The 21,638-nt window shown below is 40.3% G+C and overlaps 1 protein-coding gene across 1 annotated transcript in view; it reads right to left on the bottom strand.

Moving 5' to 3' along the window:
• Nucleotides 1-12,879: 12,879 nt before the first annotated feature.
• zranb3 (zinc finger, RAN-binding domain containing 3) overlaps nucleotides 12,880-21,638 on the bottom strand; it is a 74,813-nt gene continuing 66,054 nt past the window's right edge. The window contains 4 exon segments of the mRNA XM_028571625.1: nucleotides 12,880-15,456; nucleotides 16,145-16,276; nucleotides 18,809-19,001; nucleotides 19,984-20,142. Of these exon segments, the coding sequence (XP_028427426.1) occupies nucleotides 15,358-15,456; nucleotides 16,145-16,276; nucleotides 18,809-19,001; nucleotides 19,984-20,142 (583 nt within the window). The 3' untranslated portion in view covers nucleotides 12,880-15,357.

Raw genomic sequence — 21,638 nt, 5'->3', positions numbered from 1 at the left:
TACAAAAGTAACAAAATAACGCCAACATGTTCCTATTTACATGTTGTGATTTGTAGAGTCACAGCGTGTACAAAAAATAACGTAACATGCTGCTATATATATATGTACTATATTCTTCCAACTAAGAATATAGTTCCCGGTTTGTTTAGGGATAGAAGACGGCTGTGTCTAATGTTAGGTTGTTTTTTGCACACGCTGTGACTCTTATAAATCACAACATGTAAATAGGAACATGTTGGCGTCACTTATTCGGAGCAGTAGGATTACTGGAACCAGTCACCTGCATGTTCTGTGCTGGCCTGATGCTGCTGGAACCGTCAGACAGCGTTACAGCACGCATGGAGATGAGAAGGGTATGTACGGACTTGTCTAACTCTGGGGGTTACGGTGAATAAGATAAATTCCCAATTATTAGGCGTGTTCCTTTAATGTGCAGACTCATTATAGAGCTACAAATAAAGTTTACGTAACATCTGCTGTGAAAGTGCATTTAGGATATATCGGCTAAAATTGCAAAAGGGCCTTGTGATTGTACCTTGTCAACCGTTATACAGTATGATAAATGTTATTAACTATCAGAAAATACAGATCTCTTAAATAAGATTGTGTATATAGGACTGTAGTAGGTTTATTGCATCAGTCCAGACCTTCCTCCATTCAGTGTATCACGAGATCTAATGCAGACTCTATATTGATGAACTTATCCTCGATTTGTGTATTGGGAGCCCAAATAAAAGTGTAAAATGATTTTTACACATCACAGCGATTTTCTGTTCTTAAGTGTCTGACGTGAAACCAGAATCATGATTCACCATTGGAGTTGTTGATTACGTTTGGTTGGTTGTTGGTTCTGTAAGGTGATGAACAAAAACCTAAACTTGTCAACAATGAAAGGAGTTACTCTTCAAGGCTTTAAAGTGTGTAATGTTCTGTTTTCTTTCACTTTTGAAAAAGCTACGTTTTCCATGGAGCTGTCCGGCTAACCACTAATTTAATTATCGAAGGATCTATTTTTTTTTCACAATCGTTTAGTCTATATAATGTTATGTTATAATGTTAATAGTGAAAAATACCAGTGACAAGTTCACAGACCCAACGGTGACATCTTCAAATGTCTACGTTTTTTTTACGGTCATACAAGACTGAGGAAACCAGAAAATATTTACATTTGAGAAGCGGTAACCAGTCTTTATTTTTTTTTTTACATTTTGCTTAAAAATGGCTTAAAAGTGATTAATCATTTAAAATTGTGGCCCATCACATTTTCTGACTATGTTCTAATCAAAAGAAACTGTTAACTCACGGGCCACTTACTAGCTTTCTCTAGGGCTTTTAACCACAACTCGCTGTCTTCCTCTGGGGGAGAACAATGGAGTAATAATAAAACCTGAGATGACAACAAACCATCTGCTGACGAGGAGCTCAAGGCAAAAGCTTGATCTCCAATTTATTTACTTTTGTCAGTTTTCTATCATTTTCATTGACTGTTGAATAACTTAGCAGAAAGTAGTTTTTTAAATTAATTTAACACTGAATATGAATGTTTTTGAGGCAGCGTTAATACAATTAACCTACCTAAACAAACTAATCCAATCAGTAAATTAGTCATAGTTTTGCTTATTTTTGTTGCTTCTGAAAGCATTGATTTTCCATTTTTGCTCCAACATGTATGCAAGGACCTCTTCCCTGTCAAATCTGAACAGTCAACATGTAGTACTTGACTCAAGTTTCACTCGAGTAAAATGCAGTCCTCAGTGCAAAAAAATGGTAAGCCTCTAATTTTGGCCTGAAAAGCACATGTAGCGTGCAAAAATGAAAAGAACTGCCAAATCATGCAGATGGTTTAATCCCAGCCTCATAACGTTGGATTTATTCCCTATTGAATTTAAGCCCTCGCTGCATTTGAAGATAAAACGGTCATTTGTCAAACGCCGCCAAAAGAAATTCTCATCAAAACAGAATATACAATGGTCATTTCCCTCTGCCTCTCTGCTTACGTATAGATGGATTAATTGATTATGTTACAGGCTACTTACTGAACAATACTGATTACATTAAATGGCCGTCTTTCAGTACATGCTAGGTTTAAAAACAGCCATATTGGAGCTCTAATAGACAACTGAAGTGATTAGTAGTTGAGTTGCTGTGCTACTGAATCAGTAATGCTAATGGCAGTAATGAGGCATGACTGGAAATACAAGTTGAGCAGAATATTTAAATTAGTTTGTGCTTCTAAACATGCTTTTGTGTCTTGATAATGGTAGAAACTACAAAATCTTTTTTATTTTAGTAGCTAAATTACCTTGTGGACATTTTTTCTTTTGTTGTTGCCAAAGAAAGCTAATTTATCAGTGAGACCTGCCTTTTGGTCCCTCCAACAAACCTTAAGGGGGTTTCAAGGTTTTGCTTTGGACTTTACACTCTCACACAATACAGCGCTGATGGTTCATTCGTGGGTAGAACATAAATCCAGTTCCTGATAATTAACTAGCACCCTCAGAGCAGACACAGCGTTTTCACCAAGTATTACCTTCTAATTTTAGTGTGGAAGACAATGGGGAAATTCAGCGGGAGGATGTCGGTGAATATTCAACCATCTGGACATTCTCGCATACTGGTGGGAGGGTGATGATTTATTTTCAGCAACCTCTCGAGCTGAATAAGAGACGCCTACTGCTCAAAAATCCGCAGAGAGGAAGAGATATGAGAGGCTTTTGTGAGCAACAAATCCCAGAATTAAGAGCCATCTGAAAGGAAAACACTGTCCAAGCTCTAATTACAACTCAAAAGACAGGGACGTACAGCCATGTAATGCAAAGGTCCCAGACACAAATACTATTATTATCATGATTGTTTCAGCAGCTAGGGTAGCAAGTAAACTGATGATTAAGTTACACTTTAAAAGATGATTCGAAGTCTCAACTCATGCTCATTTTTTATGTTATCCAGGATGCAACAAGATGTCAACAGCATCATTTCAAATGATTTAGTTTGGGACAAGAATATTAGCCATTTGTCACAGAATGGCAGGTTCTGATGTACAGCAAAATCCCCCTTCATTTCATGATGTCTCTGATCCATAGCGGTTTTACTGCCTCATGTCCACTAGATGGCAGTATTACATTTGGCCTTTTAATGACAGCAGGGCAGATCAGCAGCACCACAAACACCCAGCATCATTTTCACTGCTTTTAGAGGATAGAAAAATAAAAAAAAAGGAAAACAAGACGCAGTGTTGAATAACCTTGAAAAAGGATGCAGCTTTTCATGCCATAAACCCAAGGTGCCTCTCAGCACACTTTGTGATCCTAGGTCACAATATTCACACACGTCAGCTTGTGCTGCCACAAACTTTGGACTTGATCCATCCAATTAACAGATTCAGATAACTGTCGGACGGTGGAGGCTCAGAGACATTCCAGGAAATGCCATGGCACTTGGTAATTTCAGCGGTGGAGTTGATCAAAAGGCCTTTGCAGAGCAGCATATGGTGCACTTATACCCATATGAGTCTTAATGCAAATGATGCCCAGGAAATTGTGCAGGAAAGTGGCATAATTATAAGCCATTGAAAGTCCATTGTCATTCCTGTCTGTGAGGTCTCTCTTGAAAAATCAGGAGCTGATGGAAACCCCTCTAAGCACCCGAGATAGAGCCGGAGGGGGAAAATGACTGGGCCTGGGCTGCCATTATGCCATGGTAGCGCAATTATATCCAATGATTGGCAGGAGCATAAATTAGCCTCCGTCTTCATGGTGTGGTTTACTTTTTGTTTCCAACTAGTGCTAAGGTATCCCTTTTTCACATGGTGAAAAAAACTGTAGCCCTCTCTTTAGCCAGCTGTTCTCAATGAAAAACAAGACATTATTTCACAGTTTTCCTCTGTAATTATTCCCTTTACTACCCCAGTTTATTTCTCCGGCCGATGCAAATGCATCCTCTTGCGGCCTGAACACCAGAGATTCATGTTTGTGGTGGGAACCGCAAAGCACCAGCTGTCCTTTAAAAAGAGATGGCTAAAAAAAAAAACCACACACAGTTGATGTGAAATGTCTTCCTCCCTACTCGTCCCCAATCATCAATAATTCACCGGCTTCGACATTTGAACTAATTATGGTGCACCAATGGCCTATTTGAGCAGGGTCCTGTCAGATGAAAGTTGCTAGGTCCTTCCTGTCAGCGGTGCAGGCAGAATGAAGTGACAGCAGTGGAGGCTGAAGCCATTAAAATGAATGGAAAGCACCAACAATCATACACCTCTGACACACACACAAACACACATTGTCACAGATGTACCACACTTACACAAACACACAAACGAAGAAAAAAAACATGAATTGCTGCTTCACACACACCCACACTCATACAGACATGCATAAACATGATGTGCTACAGTAGCTCACACACACACACACACACACACACACACACACACACACACACACACACACACACACACACACACACACACACACACACACACACACACACACACACACACACACACACACACACACACACACACACACACGCCACCTGTGTGGGTTGTTTGGCCTCCTCATCCAGACCTCTCTGGTTTTAATTAGCCTGCTGCTGAAGTGTTTTCCTTTTTATATTCTCTGAAGGGCGATGATAACGGCTACAGCCGAGATGGAGGCTCTCTGCTGGTTTGGTTCATTAGGGAGAGCATAATGACCCTGCAATCACAACACCAAGAAAATACCTACCCTAATAATTATTTTTCTCCCAATGGTTTATATTGTGCTATGGCTTTTGTGAAAGGATTTATAATAATAATAATAAAAAAGGAAAAGAATCATCATCATCATGTTAAAATTGAGTTTTCAGTTTTTGTTTAAAACTGAAAGAATGATACACAGATAGATGTAAACTAAAATGTAACATGACTTAAAAGGTATGCAGTAACATACAGTACAGAGATTTTTAGGTAAAATGTTTTTAGCCAGACGTCACTTAAGGAAAAAGTTTGATATTTTGGGAAATACGCTTACTCGCTTTCTTGCCAAGAGTAAGATGAGAAGATCGATACCACTCTTGTGTCTGTACATTAAATATGAAGCTAGAGTGTGGAAACGGTTAGCTTAGCACAAAGACTTAACGCAAAGAGAAACAGCTAGCCTGGCTTTGTCCAAAATTTAAAAATATTGGCTTACCAGCACCTCTAAAGCTCACAAATTAAATTGTTACATAACATTAAACCCATGTAAAACAACAAGTGCTAGCTGTTTCCCCCTGTTTCCAGTCTTTATGCTAAACTAAGCTTATCGCCTGCTGGCTCTAGTGTCATAATTAGTGTTCAGACATGACAGTGGTATGAATCTCCTCATCTAACTGTCATCAACCTCATTTATAGCAGCAACAGGAAGCTAGTTTCAGCATAAATGATCTGATAAATCCACTGTGCTCTACCTGCTCAGTAACAAAGGGCAGAAAGACAATTTAGCGGTGAACTAGCTAGCTGGTAACATACTGGAACATTTAGCAGATAAAGAGCCTGATATTTCTTGTAGGAGTTGGTGGAGACCAAAACAGAGCTAAAAGGAGAATGCACATTGGACCAAATGAATGCTAAAGTCTAAAAAGTTAGCTTCCTCACCCCTATCAAAGAGCTAGGTTTTCATAGTAACAACCAACGACAGAATAGAGGCAAAGCTTGCTTATAGATTTGACATAACAGAATTATGAAGTCACAAAGAATACATGCCAAATAAATTAGACTGTTTGCAACTAAATGAGCTTTGAAGTTTATATAATATATGTCTATTGCTGTGCAACCAGCCTGGACAGACCTTTCAGATATTTGAAAATATTCAGTAAAATGAAATCAATTCAAAAACAGACTGGCTTTGATATTTCATGTGGCGTACAGGAGTTACTATTAACTAAACAAAGTGATATAAAACATGAGTGCGTGAGGACAAACTATATTTTGTTTCTCCTTAATCTAATTTTCTTGACCCTATTGACATAAATTTCCCAAAATAATTGGCTAATTTGCTTACAATAATGCTTTTATGGAGGGACTGCCAGTTGAAATAAGTAACTACAATCAAGCTGTTGGAAGTTCTAAGACGTCCTGTACTTAACACGGCGGAAGCAGCTATTTGGATCATCAGGTTTCCGTGGGAGATACAGCGGGATGTCATCGGCGTAGCAGCGAAACAAAACGTTATGGATTATGTAGCCGAGTGGGAGTATGAGGAGGAGGATGAGTTGGTTATATAGAAAGCTGAATTGGAAAGGTAGGAGTTGAGCTTTCCATAGCAGGATTTGGGTCGGCAGAGCATAGAAATCTGGTTTACTGTGATCGCAGCGGCAGGGTGAAGCAGTGGGGGTGCTGCCAAGGGTTTATTGATATCTTAAGGTGAAGCAGCACAGATGAAAATAGTGACTCTGGTTTCAGTTTTGAGATAGGATAATGGTATCTTGCTTTTATAACTACTGCAGTTTCATGTAATATATTACACAATAATTAAATAGACTATATATTTTTATATCTGCTGTGCCAGACAAGCACAGCAGGTAAAATAAAAAGCAGTCACAATATTAAAAGGGTTTATATTTGTTCATGTTTAACATTTTCTTTGTTTACCTATGGTGCCTTGATGCGATGTCAAGCATTACAGCACTGACATTTAGATGACGCTAAAAGATTGATTTGACGCTGAAACATCTTTAATCTTCTATCGACATGTCCTCAACAGCAGAGGTGTGGTGTGCAAGGCAGCAATTCATGCTTTTGTGGGTGTAACAAAGCTAATCCTCTGTGTGTGTGTGTGTGTGTGTGTGTGTGTGTGTGTGTGTGTGAGAGAAATATCTCAAAGATGCCTCTGCTGCTGGGTAATTTCTCCATCGTGTGTTCATGTACTCGTATTATCTTCGTTTTCTTTTTTTTTTAACAAAGAGTCAATCACTCATTCCAGCACACGTTGCAGTAAATCTGACATTATGAATGGCTTATGAAGCATATTTGCCTGTTTATACAGTACACTCATATACACCTGTATATAAAGATGTATCTTTATTTGTTTGCCTAATTTTTCCGAATGTTTGATTGTTGTATTTACTGGTTGTATCATCTTCATTACTCTCTATCAGCCTCTTTTTTCTCTGTAGCTAAAGCGGTCTTCCCAACAGACATTATTAAAATTGAATCTAAACTTAACTAATCTACAAAGGAGCCTCAACCATGTAAAGAAATGTACTGAAGTCATATATGAATGGATACATGCATCAAATAATAGACTACTTTTCTTGTGTTGTCAGAGAACAATGTGCAGCTCTCGTGAACAAGACTACACTAATTAAACAAGAAAATGACATGAATAAATCTGTATTTCACAAAAATATACTGTATTTGATACATGCTTTAATACATTTTCCTTTATTTGAGAAAGACTAATATAAAGAGGTGATTAGTGTGTGTGGGACAAATTAGACAATTCTGCAAAACCCCGGACTACGTTGAAGCTTCCTACAAAATCTGTACGTGGCAACTACGGTATGGTAAGGCTAGGGAAAGATTGCAGTTAACTATGCTTAAAGGAATAGTTCAACATTTTGGGACTATGCTTATTCGCGATTTTGCTGAGAGTTAGATGATAAGATGGATACCACTCTCTTATTAGTAAGCTAAATATGAGGCTAAAGCCAGGAGATGGTTAGCTTAGCTTAGCCTAGCATAAAGAATGGAAGAAGGGGAAAACCGCTACAGTGGCTCTGTCCAACGGTAAAAACAATCTGTCTACCATCACCTCTAAAGCTTATGAATTAATACATTAAATCTTGTTTGATTTATTCGTACAAAAAAGGTATAAAAACCACACGTTATGCGTATACGGGAGTTATGTGCCATCTAACATTCACCATCCAGCTGCTTCCAGATACTGAACACCAGAGTTCCTGTTAGTTAGTTGCTGCTAGCAGTGTTGCCTGTTCACTAATACACCTGATATGAATTTAGGACATCATGTGTTCAAAACTACCTGAAAAAAGTTGAATTATATAAACACTGGCACGGTGTTGACTCAGTTTTTACACTCCCAGGAGTAACGCTGATGCTTTTGCCGTGTGTTAAATCGTCCAACTCGCTTCTCCAGGTATATCTGGACACCGCGCTCCTTTCATCACGCCTGGCAAACCTGCCCGCTATCACATAATTAAATAAGATTTATATCATCACATAGAATAATTCTGTGTGGGCCGATGGTGAATGTTGCTATAGCCAACTTCCCCCCCCTTTTTTGCACCAGCCCACTCGCACAGTAATTGAGAAACTGGCATAACTGAATATACAAAAAAAAGTGGTGTGGGTGTGAAGATGTCCACGGTTGAGTGGCCAAATGCAACCCACTCAAAGAGCCAATTGTGAAAGTACTCATCAATACATTTCAATGGATATTTGTGACACAGGTATAATTGGTTTTGCATGAAGTCTGATTTACATATATGATGAAACATTGATGACATATTTTACTTGGCGACACATTTTTGTTCACTTGTAGCAACATCTAGTGAAATCATTTCCAATCCAATTTTTAACTGCTCTTTGTTATTAATAGGCTCTTTGCTAATGATGCTATACTTACATCACAGCTTTAAACAGGCTGAATTGAAATGCCAACATAACTGCAGAATGTAAATAACCATGTTTGCTGCTAAGAAAAGGTGTCTCCTTCCTTCCTGATTTGATTGGGCTAATTTCCTAAACTATGAGGCACTTAAGAATCTCCGCCAACTCACCAACTTACACCCAAAGAAATTGCTCCTAACACTTGAGACTCAAGTTAAAACTTGGCCTCTGCAAACTTATCCAAAGGTTTTGGAATCAAGTCTGTATTCTTTTGTTTTGTTGTTTTTGTTTTATATAATGGCTACAAGGTGATAATCATCTAGTGGCAGAAATCCCAGATCTGGATCACCACCAAAGGCAAATCAATTGTTGCTGAGTCCAAAGCCAATCTGTCCACCAATATCCACTGAAGGACGTTCATACGGTTTTGAAACATAAAGGTGTATATAAGAGCTAATTGCTCCAGTAAAAATACTACAAAAAGAAACCTGTAGCTTTTTTGTGGATGCATGATGATTTGCAACATGTAGAAGTTGAGCTGTTTTTTAGCTGTAAGTGAATAGGGCTGAGGTTCCCTTCTGGCATCCATAAAGCATTAAGCACACTCTAATGTGAAATGCTGAACTGAACAAGAGTTCGACATACCAGAAATTCATAAAATGCTTGAGTAGGAACTGAAAACAGACTGCTTTAGTAGATGTAATCCAAATATGTTCTGCCAACTGGAAACAAGGGACCACATAGAGAACAGGCTGCAATGAAGAAGTTATTTCTTGCAGTCGGTCCAGACATGCTCTTTTTGACTGTGTAGATTAATATGAAGTCACCCTAAAGGAAGCTAGTCACTTTTTTTTTGAGCTCTGGCCCTGTGATGAGGACACTTTGTCAGATTCCTTCGCAGACTCCATAGCCCCAGCATTGATGTGTGACAAGATATCTGTCGCTGTTCAGATGCTCACGTTGTGTGTTCAAGGCATTATGGGATGTTGTACCGACAGAGCATAGGGCTGATGGAAGACAGTCGCAATCGCCCTCTTCTCATTAGACGCATGGCTGTCTGTGCTCATTAGGCCGACGGCAGCGCAGGGATCTATTCTCCTGAGGTGACCAAAGGTGCTTACACAGACCTTCCAAGTCTCAGTAATGATGCCCCAGACCTGTCACTCTTGTCACATGACATGACCTTTTTCTGGCTCATGCGCCAAAAAGAAAAACAAACTAGTTTCACAAAATGAGGCAAGAGAAGTCCTATTTTGCACCCCCACCCAAATTTTTTTTTGAAAAATCTGCCCAGCTTTGCATCAGCGTGCTAACCTTCTCAGCTGTTGGTTCACTTTTCACAAAAGTAAATAAATACAACTTCCTGTGAATTTATTGGCAATTCAAACGATTGCAATTCAGGTGTTAATCTAAGCACAAAAGCCCAGACCTTGCCATTAAGACCTATGAAATAAAGGCATGCTGAGCAGCGACAGAGCGGCTGAATAGATGTCTGGAAGCAATCTATGAAAGATGGTTGATCAATGGCCACAAAATAAAATGGGAGATGAAAAGATGTCTTTTAAGGCTCATGAAAAGGGAACTTGTTGGAGGGCGTTTTGTTCAGCTTTCCATTTTTAACCTCAATCATCTGAACACAGCATACATGAAAGGGGAAAGTGGTAATACTGTAGCCTACTGTGGCTTTCTTCCTCTTATGTAAAGTTCCACCAGGACTCCTCTGTGACTGTATATGACATTTGAATGTATGATCTGTATGTTTAGTTAATGCTGCATGCAAGCTTTGCGTGTTTTTATGGAGACTTTCTTCATTGAATAATTGATTTTTTTTGTTTATTCACAGATTATGCTGACAGCCTGCTGTAAAAGCGGAAATCTTAATGATAATAAAACATAGATGAAATTATATCAGTCCTAAATTGCATTAGGTACAGATGCCTTGTAAAACGATGTGGTCAGATCCAGTCCTCATAGGGGCCTTTCCAAACAAAGCCTGATTGTAATGGGCCACATGATGTGCCAATTTAGCCCCACACAAGCTCCAACATACAAATGAGAGCGAGCTACAGCAAAGACATACATTAATCCTAGCCAGATTGGGGACTGTATGAATTATGCTAAGAACCTTATCTGTTATTTCCCCTGATCTCCTGCTGGGTGAATTGATTGCATTTTTGGTCTTAATCCGCAGCATGCCATGCATCTTGGGAGACAACCAGGGAGCCATCTTGAATAAATAGAATTTGGACTTGACAAAAGCCACCTCCAGCTGAGCAATGAGAAAGCATCCTTTCACCACTGCACATCCCCTACTACGCTGAATGACATTAGGAAATAGCCAGCCACTGTTTACATGGTACTGTTGTATCGATTTTCTGTTCCTCGCTTCAGCTGCAGTTTCTCTTGGAATATCATTTACGTGCATGACACTCATCAGGATGGATAAGCCCATTTTGGAAACATCTCTGTGCAACCAGAGAGGGTGTTTTAATGAGATTAATTAGATCGCTTATGAGTGATGGTCCTCTACCAATTACCTGGGCCATAATACCATTTTCCTCCACCCAGGGCGTCGCGCTCTGCCGAGCGGTGCCAGCCTTCTGCAAGCAGTTTCTGCAGCAGGAAATGATTAATCATCTCATCACCATCCCAAGAGATAATATGACGATAAAGACAAAAGCCTCATCGGCTGTGGCCGTTTAAAGCCAAGAATTGCTTCCTAAACGCAGACTCCGGAGTTCAATTAGATGATACAGGTGCAGCGTTTTCAAATACAAGCTCTCTCGATGTTGTAACACAACACCACAGAGGTCTGACTGGGGGTCCATTCCTTTTCTATAATGAGGTTCTGCAGTTCACATTCCACCAAATGACAGAATATCAGAGGTGCTTTGGCAAGACAAAGACCATGCCGTTCCTGTTTTTCACTCCTGAAGGAGAGCAGCGGGGTACGACCTCCCTCGTGTCTATTTCCTTTTCCTTGCTGAAGGGCAGGGAGGGTCACAGACACAGAGGGATCACAGTGGAGAATATGGCAGCCAGGAATCAAACCACAGCAGGATTCAGCCATGGATTGGAGAGCCGGCGGCTGCACGCAGCGCACTGCGCAGGCTTTTATTGGCCCTTCTCCATCACACCTGTCATGCAAGATTGGGTTTGTAGTAGCACTTCCTTCAGCTGAAAAGGCCAAAGTAGATTATAGGGGCAGGCGAGGCTTCTCATAAATGGAATAACCAATGGAATGGTGCCAAATATAACGCCTTGTTGTCTAAATGCAAATCATGATTGAATTATGAATGATTTGTATGGTTTACTGTCAAGTTTTGCCTGGTTAGAACAGCTTCTCAAACATTTTCATGTCACAGACCTTTAAAAAGACACCACATCCTATGGGGAGAGAATAATGAAAATGAAACCTACAATTACAATCATTCACATCATCATTATTACACATAATGTAATGTCTGTAATTAGAGAAATTCCTATGGAATTGAGTTACAGCGATATTAATCTATTTCTCAATTTGATGTAGACCCCCAGGAGCCCTCTAAAGGGCCCCTGGGGGTCCTCTGACCCATATTGAGAAACCCTATTGCAACTCTGCTGTTAGCATTCATTTGATCAGAAATCAGTATTCCTCTGCGAATGGTCCTTTCTCCTTTTTGATGCATACCAAAACCAACAATGTGTTCGTCCACCTCTCTGTACTTTCTGGCTTCCCTAACCTTTCACAAATACATTGTTTTACTTGAACAATTTTTTTTTAAAAAGCTGAAGAACTTTCTCAAAAAGCTATTTTACTATTTTAAACTGCGGATTAATACACATTTGATGCTCTAGTGAAGATTTACAGGAGCAAGGCGGTGTAAATGGGATTGACTCCAAATAAATGTTTGGCGTGTCTCAGTTGCTAATCTCTTGATTTCTCGCAAATATATGTTATCTATACAACAAATTCCTCTCTTTTTTCTTCCTGATTTACCCTTGGTGTATGCATAAATGTATCCTATCAAATGTGATTTTGGGTGATTAGCTATCCCTAACTATCCTTGAAAATCGTTTTTAGCTTGTGGGTTGTAGTAGCTAGCAGAACGATATCATGGGTTTATTGAGCCCTCTACAGCCAAAGTCTACTTCTCAGTAGAATTGCTATTTTATCTCTGTGTACTGTACTGTACTGTACTGTACTGTACTGAGGTTAACAGTGAAGAACCACAACACAACGGTCCTTGGAAAGTCTGCAACACTCCGTACAGCAAAAGTAAAAATGCAGTTAAGCGTGTTAATCAACTTGCCACTTTTTTATTCTTTTGACAAATTGTGATTCAAACGATGCAAACATTTTCAAAAGTAAGAATGACAATTGAGAAACAAATGTAAGACTCGTAGCAAACAAACCTTCCTCCGATCCAATCTCTTGTAACTGCATATTCCCCACATTTTGTATTTCCCTTGGCAACACTTTACATTACGGAGACCAAAGCCCCAACTGCCGTTTCACTGCGTTTTTAATTAGTTTATTTTGGACAACAATGGAGCTCTATGGTACAGAGGAATACGATGGAATTAATAAATAAGAAAAATAAAGAATATGACCAGACTTCCATGCTTTAAAATCCATTTCTGTTGTAATCATTTGTGGTTCATTTTGATATGACAGGTTCACTGCTGTAGTGTTTTTGCACTGCACTTCTTTTTAATTCCATTTGCTTGGATTTTCTTCAGATGGCACCATATCTCTTTTCTTTTCCTATTGTCTTTTCTTTGTCAATACACTGTGATTTTCTAACTCTGTCATTATTTCCGCTAGATATTTGCCCAGCTAATTTTGGCCATGTGACGTTCAGAGTGTGCTGTGTTGCTATGTAACCTGTTGAGATATCTCTGCAGCAGTGGCACCAAGGAACAGACGTTGATTGCACTTGAAGGAAAAAGTGAGTTTTTTTGCTCTGATGTCAGCTTTAAATAAAGAGGGGAGGGAGGAGTGTGTAAGGCGGAAAGCAAACATGCAATCCTCGGCGGCCGTCCGTCAGTGTTTGAGTCCATCTTTATTACTGTCATCACCTGCAGAGGTAATGTTTTTCCTCTGGGCTGATAGGTTGTCCAATGCAAACAGTGTCACACAGCTGCTTCGCTGCTCTTTACCCAGCAGCCCCTCTGGGAAGAACATGAGACGTCTTCATCTGGACGCTGCCTCATTATGGCTTTGTCTGACAAACACACACCCCACTTCCTCTCTCTTCCAAGATACACTTTTCCTCTGCCAAACACGCACACTTTATTTGTGTAACGCACAGAAAAACACTCGGCTACACTTTTGCACTACTTTCCCTCCTCGCTCACTGTCTCTCTCCCGCACACACACATGCACATACACCTTTTGGGTGTAATAAAACAGCAGATCAGAGTCATTGGCTGCTGACAGGGACTGACACTGAAACCTGCTGTTGTTGGAAGGCTGCCTGGGAGATGTTCATTACTCACAAAGCTTGTCGGTTTGGACAGGAGAGGAACAACGGTCTTATTAAGTGGAGACCTGGAGCAGCCGTAGGGGAAATACACACACACCCACGCACGCACCCACATGGGCTCCGAGAAAAGTTTGAAGCCGTGGCTCCAACCGAGCGCTCCAATAGGCTGAGAGAAGTTGGGGCTGCCAGAAAAATTAAAAACTTTTCAGCAATGGCGGAATTTGCTGAGTTTGGAGTTTGACACGGCTGACAGACAAATCGTGACATGACGACATCTGCAAAGTCAACCGCGGAGCCTCAGCAGCGAGAAGGGAAGTTAAATTCTGCTGCCGAGGAATGTGACGGCCTCATTTTCACAGGAGCCTGCTGCTATTGATTGGAGTTTCTCATGTCTGTCTGGCTTATTGTATAACTCTCACAAGAAGAGATTCAATATTCCCGACATTGCTGAACCTGAAGCCTTGTTTCCATAGTAACTCTGCTCTCCGTCTCTCTAAACATAGCCCTCCTGAATGACTTTAGCTCTGTTCAGATCATCAAGCACAGCTGAAGAGGAGGAAAATGCGTGGACATGGACAATAATGTTCCTGACTTGAGGCGATGAACCGATTTTCTAGCTTGTCAGAACAACCAACGTCTTGGTGTATTTACAGTCCAAATCGTGGTCAAAGCAGCAGAGGAACTGAGGAAGGCAACATGAAACAAAATGAAAATAGGCTTTTATTTCACTAGGGTGCGTTCATCTATCTTCCAAAAAGGAAGATTTACAAGGCGCCACATGTTGGGGGCGCCAATGAGGACACTTGGTTGTGTTTTCTGCTGTGAAGTTTTAATCACAAAGCCCCCAATTCATCTCTCACCTGCTACTTTTCACCAAGTTTGCAAAAATCTTAAAATAGCAGCATCTCTCTAAACAACCTGCTCCATTTCAGCCTCGAGCAAAAGGGGGCCGTCATAAATCAAAACTACTGCACTTGTGACGTTTCGGGGACGAGAGGGGAGTTGGCTGAATTAGCATTTGATGCAGTCATCACTGTTTTTTAGGTAAATTTCCACAGGTGCAGCAGAGTCCAACAAGACGCCGCTGATATCATCAGAAAGTAAGGGAGAGGAAAAGTATGGAATCAAAGGAAACCCGGCCTTTAATCCTAATCTCTCAGAGGGAATCGCATTTCTAATACTTAAATGTGAATGTTGTCACTGAAAAATCATGATGCATCTTGATGCCAGTGAGGATTCAACAATGTGATTCAAGAAATGTTACACCTATACAACCCTTACTAAACCTTCATTTCATTTCCGGATGAAGAACCTGCTGATGTCTGACGCAACCTTGGAGGCAGCAACACTCTTTCTCATCTGGCTCCGTTCTTTGGCTTGCTGAGCCGTCCTCTGTGGAGAAAAAAATGGAACATGATGTAAGAGGTTAAATCTGCAGTCAGCGCTGGAGAGAAAAGCGAGATCAATATATTGAGCATCTCTAGATTAAAGTGTCTGAGTGGTGGCATAAACAGCGAGAGGATCCCCTTATCAGAACGAGCAGCTCTCCACATCAGTTTATACACGTCGACATATGAAGCGTTTCCTTCCAAACCGACACCCACTCTGACAAAAATGCATTCTGGCGTGAAAGTAAAGCACATTTTAGCTTACAATGAAAGCTCTATTTTATTTTAAAACCTCTGCTCTCGGATCACTTCTGTTTTTAAGGAATGGATTGTCTATGATTATGAAATATTGACTGAAGAAGCTCACGAAGGAAAATGTTCCCAAGGCAACAAATGCTATATATCAATATGTCATACAGGCACATCATGTGATGTTATTACAGGCAATATATAGCTTTGTGAGGGATGGTATGACTTTTGATGAATGTGTTTGACCATGTATCACATTACTGCCATCACATATGATCATCAACATGAGCGATGAGACTTTCTTTTTATATGGGGATAAAAGAGAGGTCCATCCACGGTGCACCTTAAATGTTAGACAAATTGCTTTTGCCCCTTAAGCCCTTTGACTCTAAAAGCCAGTGTCGTGGTTGTCATGGGTGCAGCGATGCGGAGTGTGCACGTACGGCTTTGTGGCAAACGGTGCAGAGCGTCTGCAGGTTGTCCAGAGAGCACTGTCCTCCTCCGCTGTAGACCGGCCGGATGTGGTCGACCTGCCAGAAATCCCCTTCGACCGGAGCGCGGATCATCTCATTCAGCTAGAAGCACACACAGAATGAAACAGTGAGTGTCTCAGTACACTGACTACCCTTGGATGTTTTCTCATACTGCTCCAAATTGCCAAAAACAAGCTGTGATTGCGCTGCCCTCCCAAACCATCCATCTATGCTGAAGTTCATTTTTTTTTAACTGATGTGATGTCTTTAGTAAAGCTCAATCTTTTTCCAAGTGCTAAAGAGACCTAAATTGTTATTACACACACACACACACACACACACACACACACACACACACACACACACACACACACACACACACACACACACACACACACACACACACACACACACACACACACACACACACACACACACACACACACACACACACACACACACACACACACACCCGTATTAAACAAATTTCTGCACCGCAGGGCCACTTCTGCAATGCGCTTCACAATAAAAGAGGATAAAAACAAATAAGTCTCAAGGAGTACAAATGACAGCAAGGAGCATAAATCTACAACAGGAAATAATGAAAGAAAAGTGCAGAATAAGGCATCTGATTAAGGTTTAAAATGGTGAGATTAATGTAAGCCTGTATGATTGTGAGGATAAGACAATTTGATGAAACAATAATTGCACCAAATCCATGAAAGTGAACTTTGACTTTCTATTATCCATCACCATGAGATGCGTCAGGTTCAGCCATATAGACCAGCAAAATGCGATTGGCCTAGATAATGGGTAACTGTTGAGTACATGAAAGTCTGCCTGACAAAGACAGTGAAATGAGGTTAAATAAACCAGAGGGAATAACATGCTACAAAAGGATGCATAGACCTAAATTGCAATTTTTAAGCTGTTAATGACTTTGTAATATTTGGTATTTTCAACTTTTCAGAATAATACATGTAAACGCCATACCATCACTTTCCCGTGAAAACCATTAAAACAGTGTCATTACCAATATTGGGAAAAGGTTAGCATGCTAACACACTAAACTAAGATGAACATGGTGCACATTACCTACCAACACATGTTAGTAACGTGCTACTTTACAGTTATGCACTTAAAATACAACTTCACAACCCTGAGGCCCTATGGTTAGTAATAATTACCAAGCATGTTAGCATGCTAAGATGAACATGATAAACATTACCTGCTAAACATTAGCATAATAACATTGTGCTTATGTTAGCATGCTAACATGCAACATACCTGGTAAACATCAGCAGTTTAACATTTTCATTGTAACGATGTTAGCGTGCTGACATTAGCATTTAGCTCAAAGCTCCGCTGTGCTTAAATATAGCCTAAGAGCTGCTGTACTTGTCATAACCTGTCGGGTGCAACTAATGATAATTACACTATTGATTAATAAAAAATATTTTTATTAAACTGATACAGGTTGCCTCTTTTTAATAACAAAACTCAAAGATATTAAGAGTAAGCAAGTGGAGGAGCAAAAGATGATTGAAAGAATTAGATACAAAGAAAGAGAGAAGCTGGGTGGAAAGAGTTCAGGGCAAAAAAATCAATTTTCCTGCTTTCAGTGCTACTCTGTCGACATTAAGGCAGCGAGCTGGAATTGATCCCAAAAGATTTAAAGAACAAGCCTGCTCACAGGGGCAGAGTTCACGTGTCTCACACTCACACACACACACACACACACACACACATTAAACAAATCTCTGCACCGCAGGGGCACTTCTGCAATGCGCTTCACAATAAAAGAGGATAAAAACAAATAAAACACACACAGACACCTTGCTACACCAGGCCCCAATACTGCCACTCAAAGGCATCCAAAGGCCATTTTAAATAAAGAAACCACATACACACACACACCACCAAAATAGCAATACACACATGGCAGAATTATTTTATACACATACTTGCACACACCGAAAAAGACCTCAAGGTACACATAAAGACCCATATACACACACACCAGGAAACACACGCACATGCACACACCAGAACCCCCCGTATGAACCAAAGAATGAGCCTATAATCTCGAGGCTCCACCACCGCTGTGGCGTCTTATCATGTGGCTGAGTTTGTTTCCTCTAAAGCTCGGTGCATCGATCGGCGCTGATGCTGCTGCCGGCGGAAATGGGAAGAGTGTGTGTGTGTGTGTGTGTGTGTGTGTGTGTGTGTGTGTGCACGGGGGGCTTTGCAGGATAACAGCCAACCAAATCAAACAGGCTTACTGGTCGAGGCCTGGCACTGGGAAAAAAAAATCAATGAGCCCAGCAATCCATTTACTGGGAGCTAGCCCCTTAGAGTGCAGATCAACCTGTGTGTGTATGTGTGTGTGTGTTTGTGTGTATGTGTTGTGTGCATAGGTGGGTGGAATGGACAGTGCAGGGCGCTTTTATGTTTGCACTTCCACAAACACAAAATAGTTTTCCTTGTCAGTTATGTAGCTCACAGCAGGGGCGTTTCTAATACTGAAGGTCTAATAAGGTTGTTATTCGCTTATAATGCACTGCCACTAAACTTCATCACTTCCGAAAAAATCTTTATGTCTGGCTTATAATTTCCTCTGCTTCAGTGTCTGACCTGTTTGAGTGACAGCTGCGCGAGCCAAGTGCTCTCCAGCATATCCTTGCGCTGGGAGGGCGGGGCATCACGGACCTTCAGGAACAGGTCGTGGGCATGGAGGCTGCAGTGCTGACAGATGCCCTGCTCCGCCTCCAGCACCCGCGAGCGCATGTACGTCTGGCTGGAACGCAACTGGAACTCCTCCTGGCACCTATGAGTTGGGGAAACATATACATCTGCCTTGACATTTACCAACACCAACGTGAATTTTCTACTATAGTTATGATTCAGCTGAAAGGCACAGGGGAGCACATTAATGTGTTGAAGTTTGATCAAATCCAGGCATAGAGTAAAGGATCTCACCTTGACTCAATGACCTAAATTTAGCTCATGAAAACAACTTAGGGAAATTGAATTTCTACATTAAATGGGTAGTTAGACTAAAGGGACACAGAGACATATTTTCATTCATAAGAATTTAGTTGCCGGTTGTATTCAGTGTGACCATGGGAGTGAGCAGGAAAGGGTGCAGCATCTTGCTCAGGGTTAGCAAGTCATTGCAGAGACGGAACTAGCAGAATTATTCCATTTAAAAATATATAATATATATTGGTGTTAAAATGCAGTGAATTGATCTTGAAAAAAAATAGGAAAAGGATGATTATAAATACAGGAGCTGCAGTCTAATCTGGGAACAGCAATCTATTCTAGTCATCAGAAAACAGTATTCCTTCTGCAAAGCAAAGTCAGTAAAAAACAAGGTGAAGTCAACATTATAGTTTTTGAGTTTGTTTTGCACAAAAACTCTTAAAGCTTTGAGTATAATTGAATTGTTTAGGTGCCAGATGGATGGGCTTTGGCACAGAGGACAATTGGTACAGGAAAGTTGAAGCAATCACAGATACAAACTATTTGAAAGTTAATTTAAAATGCTTTTTTTGACCAAAGTTTGGTTTCTGTCTTTGTTTTACCAAAGACAGATGGATTGACCCATTGCAGTAAGCCCCACCCATCTGGTGCTCCAAGCAAGGAATGCTAACACTTACAAGCATCTGCTATTCGACACAAGTCTTTGGAACTTTTTGTGCAACTCTTTACAAGGACCTGGAGGATGCTGACCATGATAATTGACGTGTATCTAAAGCCACATGTGTATAGCTTCGAAACTGCATATACTAAGTGTCACTACATACCTGTGGCTGCAAAATCGAGTGTCCCAGGCCCCGCCGGTGGTAGAGCAGGATTGATGGCAGGACAGACACAAAGGGACACCCTCACTGTCCACTGCCTGCAAGTATCCGGACTCTGATGAGGGCTGCTCCGCCACTGTCTTACAGGACTTCTTGTCCAGGCTGCAGATTGAAAAGCAAATGTATTACATCTACTCAGGATTAAAAAGTTCATTCATTGGCTGCTTTAAAAAAAAAAGACAAAATCAGAGCAGCAGAGTGAGTGTGTCATGACTTGTATTATACGTTACTGTACTGATAGAATTAGTGGTGTGGAAATGTACATTATTCAGAATTTATTAAGTTAACAGGTAAACATGGAGGGAGTTTTGAGTTTGCAATTACAGCAAACATCTATAGAAAATGTAGAGATGAGAGAAAGAGAAAACAAATAGTTGTAGTTGTGAAGCAGAAATATTTAGACATAAAAGCTTGTTTTTTTATAAAATAAGAATTCTCTTATATCTCTGTCCATTATCCATTCTAACACTTTAGCATCAAATTAAAAGAAATGCAATGCTTAGATAACTAACATGACATGTTAATATGACAAAATGTGAACTTAGCAGACCATAGGCTGGCTAAACACTTGCATGTAACGTATAGACAAGAAATGTGCAGTCTTCAGAACTATTTCGATGTCGGAAGATAGGGCACATAAAATGCAGCTAAATAAATGGATTACGTCCAGGCAATCTTTTCTTTGTATCGTTTTGATTCAAGCAGCATGGCTGTTGCAGATTTGTAGCCCTTTGCGCACTTAACTTTAAAGAGAAGTTACCTTGACCCATGTGGTAGAAATCAGTCTGTAAGCCAACAGCCAGATTCAATGTAGAGCTTAGTTCTTTGAACATCAGCAGAACAGCAAACACAATTCAATAAATATTAATTTAATATAAACATCTCTGCTTGCTTTGTGTGCTGCACAGTTGATGGACATATGGTGTGTGTGTGTGTGTACCTACTGTGTGTGTATATACAGTATATATGATGGTATGCATCTGTAGAACATTTCAAGTATGTGTATGTGTATGCCTGTCCTTTTGGCAGAGGACAGCGAGTTTGGGCATTTGCCATGTTGTCCCAGCAGGGTGCTAGAGCCACGATGGAGGGGACAGATGGACTAAATTCCCTTTCCCCATAGTTTACAATTCAGACAGACAGAGAGAGGAACAAAGAGCCAGAGACAGAGCACTACATAGTGAGATTTAATCATTGAAATGGAGAAGAAAAAAACTCTCTAAAAAAGGAACCTTGCTGCTTCAAAGTTGACAAGATACAAAAAATTGGAAGTACCAAGAGACAAATGCTGTGCCAGCAACATCTAGTGGATGAAACAGAGACAGAAATAGACTTTTTCGTGGTGTGCCCAAACTGCCCAAATTGTTAAAATATGGCACTTTGGGAAAAAAAATGTAACCCAGAAATACATGGTTTGCTAGTAACTGTAAATGTTGAATGCATTAGCCATAAAAGTGAAAATGAATCAAAAAAATATATCATAACAATGTATTATTTTTGCAATGTTATTAAAATTAATTATTATTGGCACTTTAAATTTAGCTTTAAAGTTATTTAAATTCATATATGTGCAAAGAAAGTGAGCATGTTGGCAGCTC

The sequence above is a fragment of the Perca flavescens genome, chromosome 24, assembly GCF_004354835.1.
Source record: "Perca flavescens isolate YP-PL-M2 chromosome 24, PFLA_1.0, whole genome shotgun sequence".
NCBI lineage: Eukaryota > Metazoa > Chordata > Actinopteri > Perciformes > Percidae > Perca > Perca flavescens.
The sequence above is the reverse complement of the archived record's forward strand: the minus strand, read 5'-3'. Positions and strand labels throughout refer to the sequence as shown.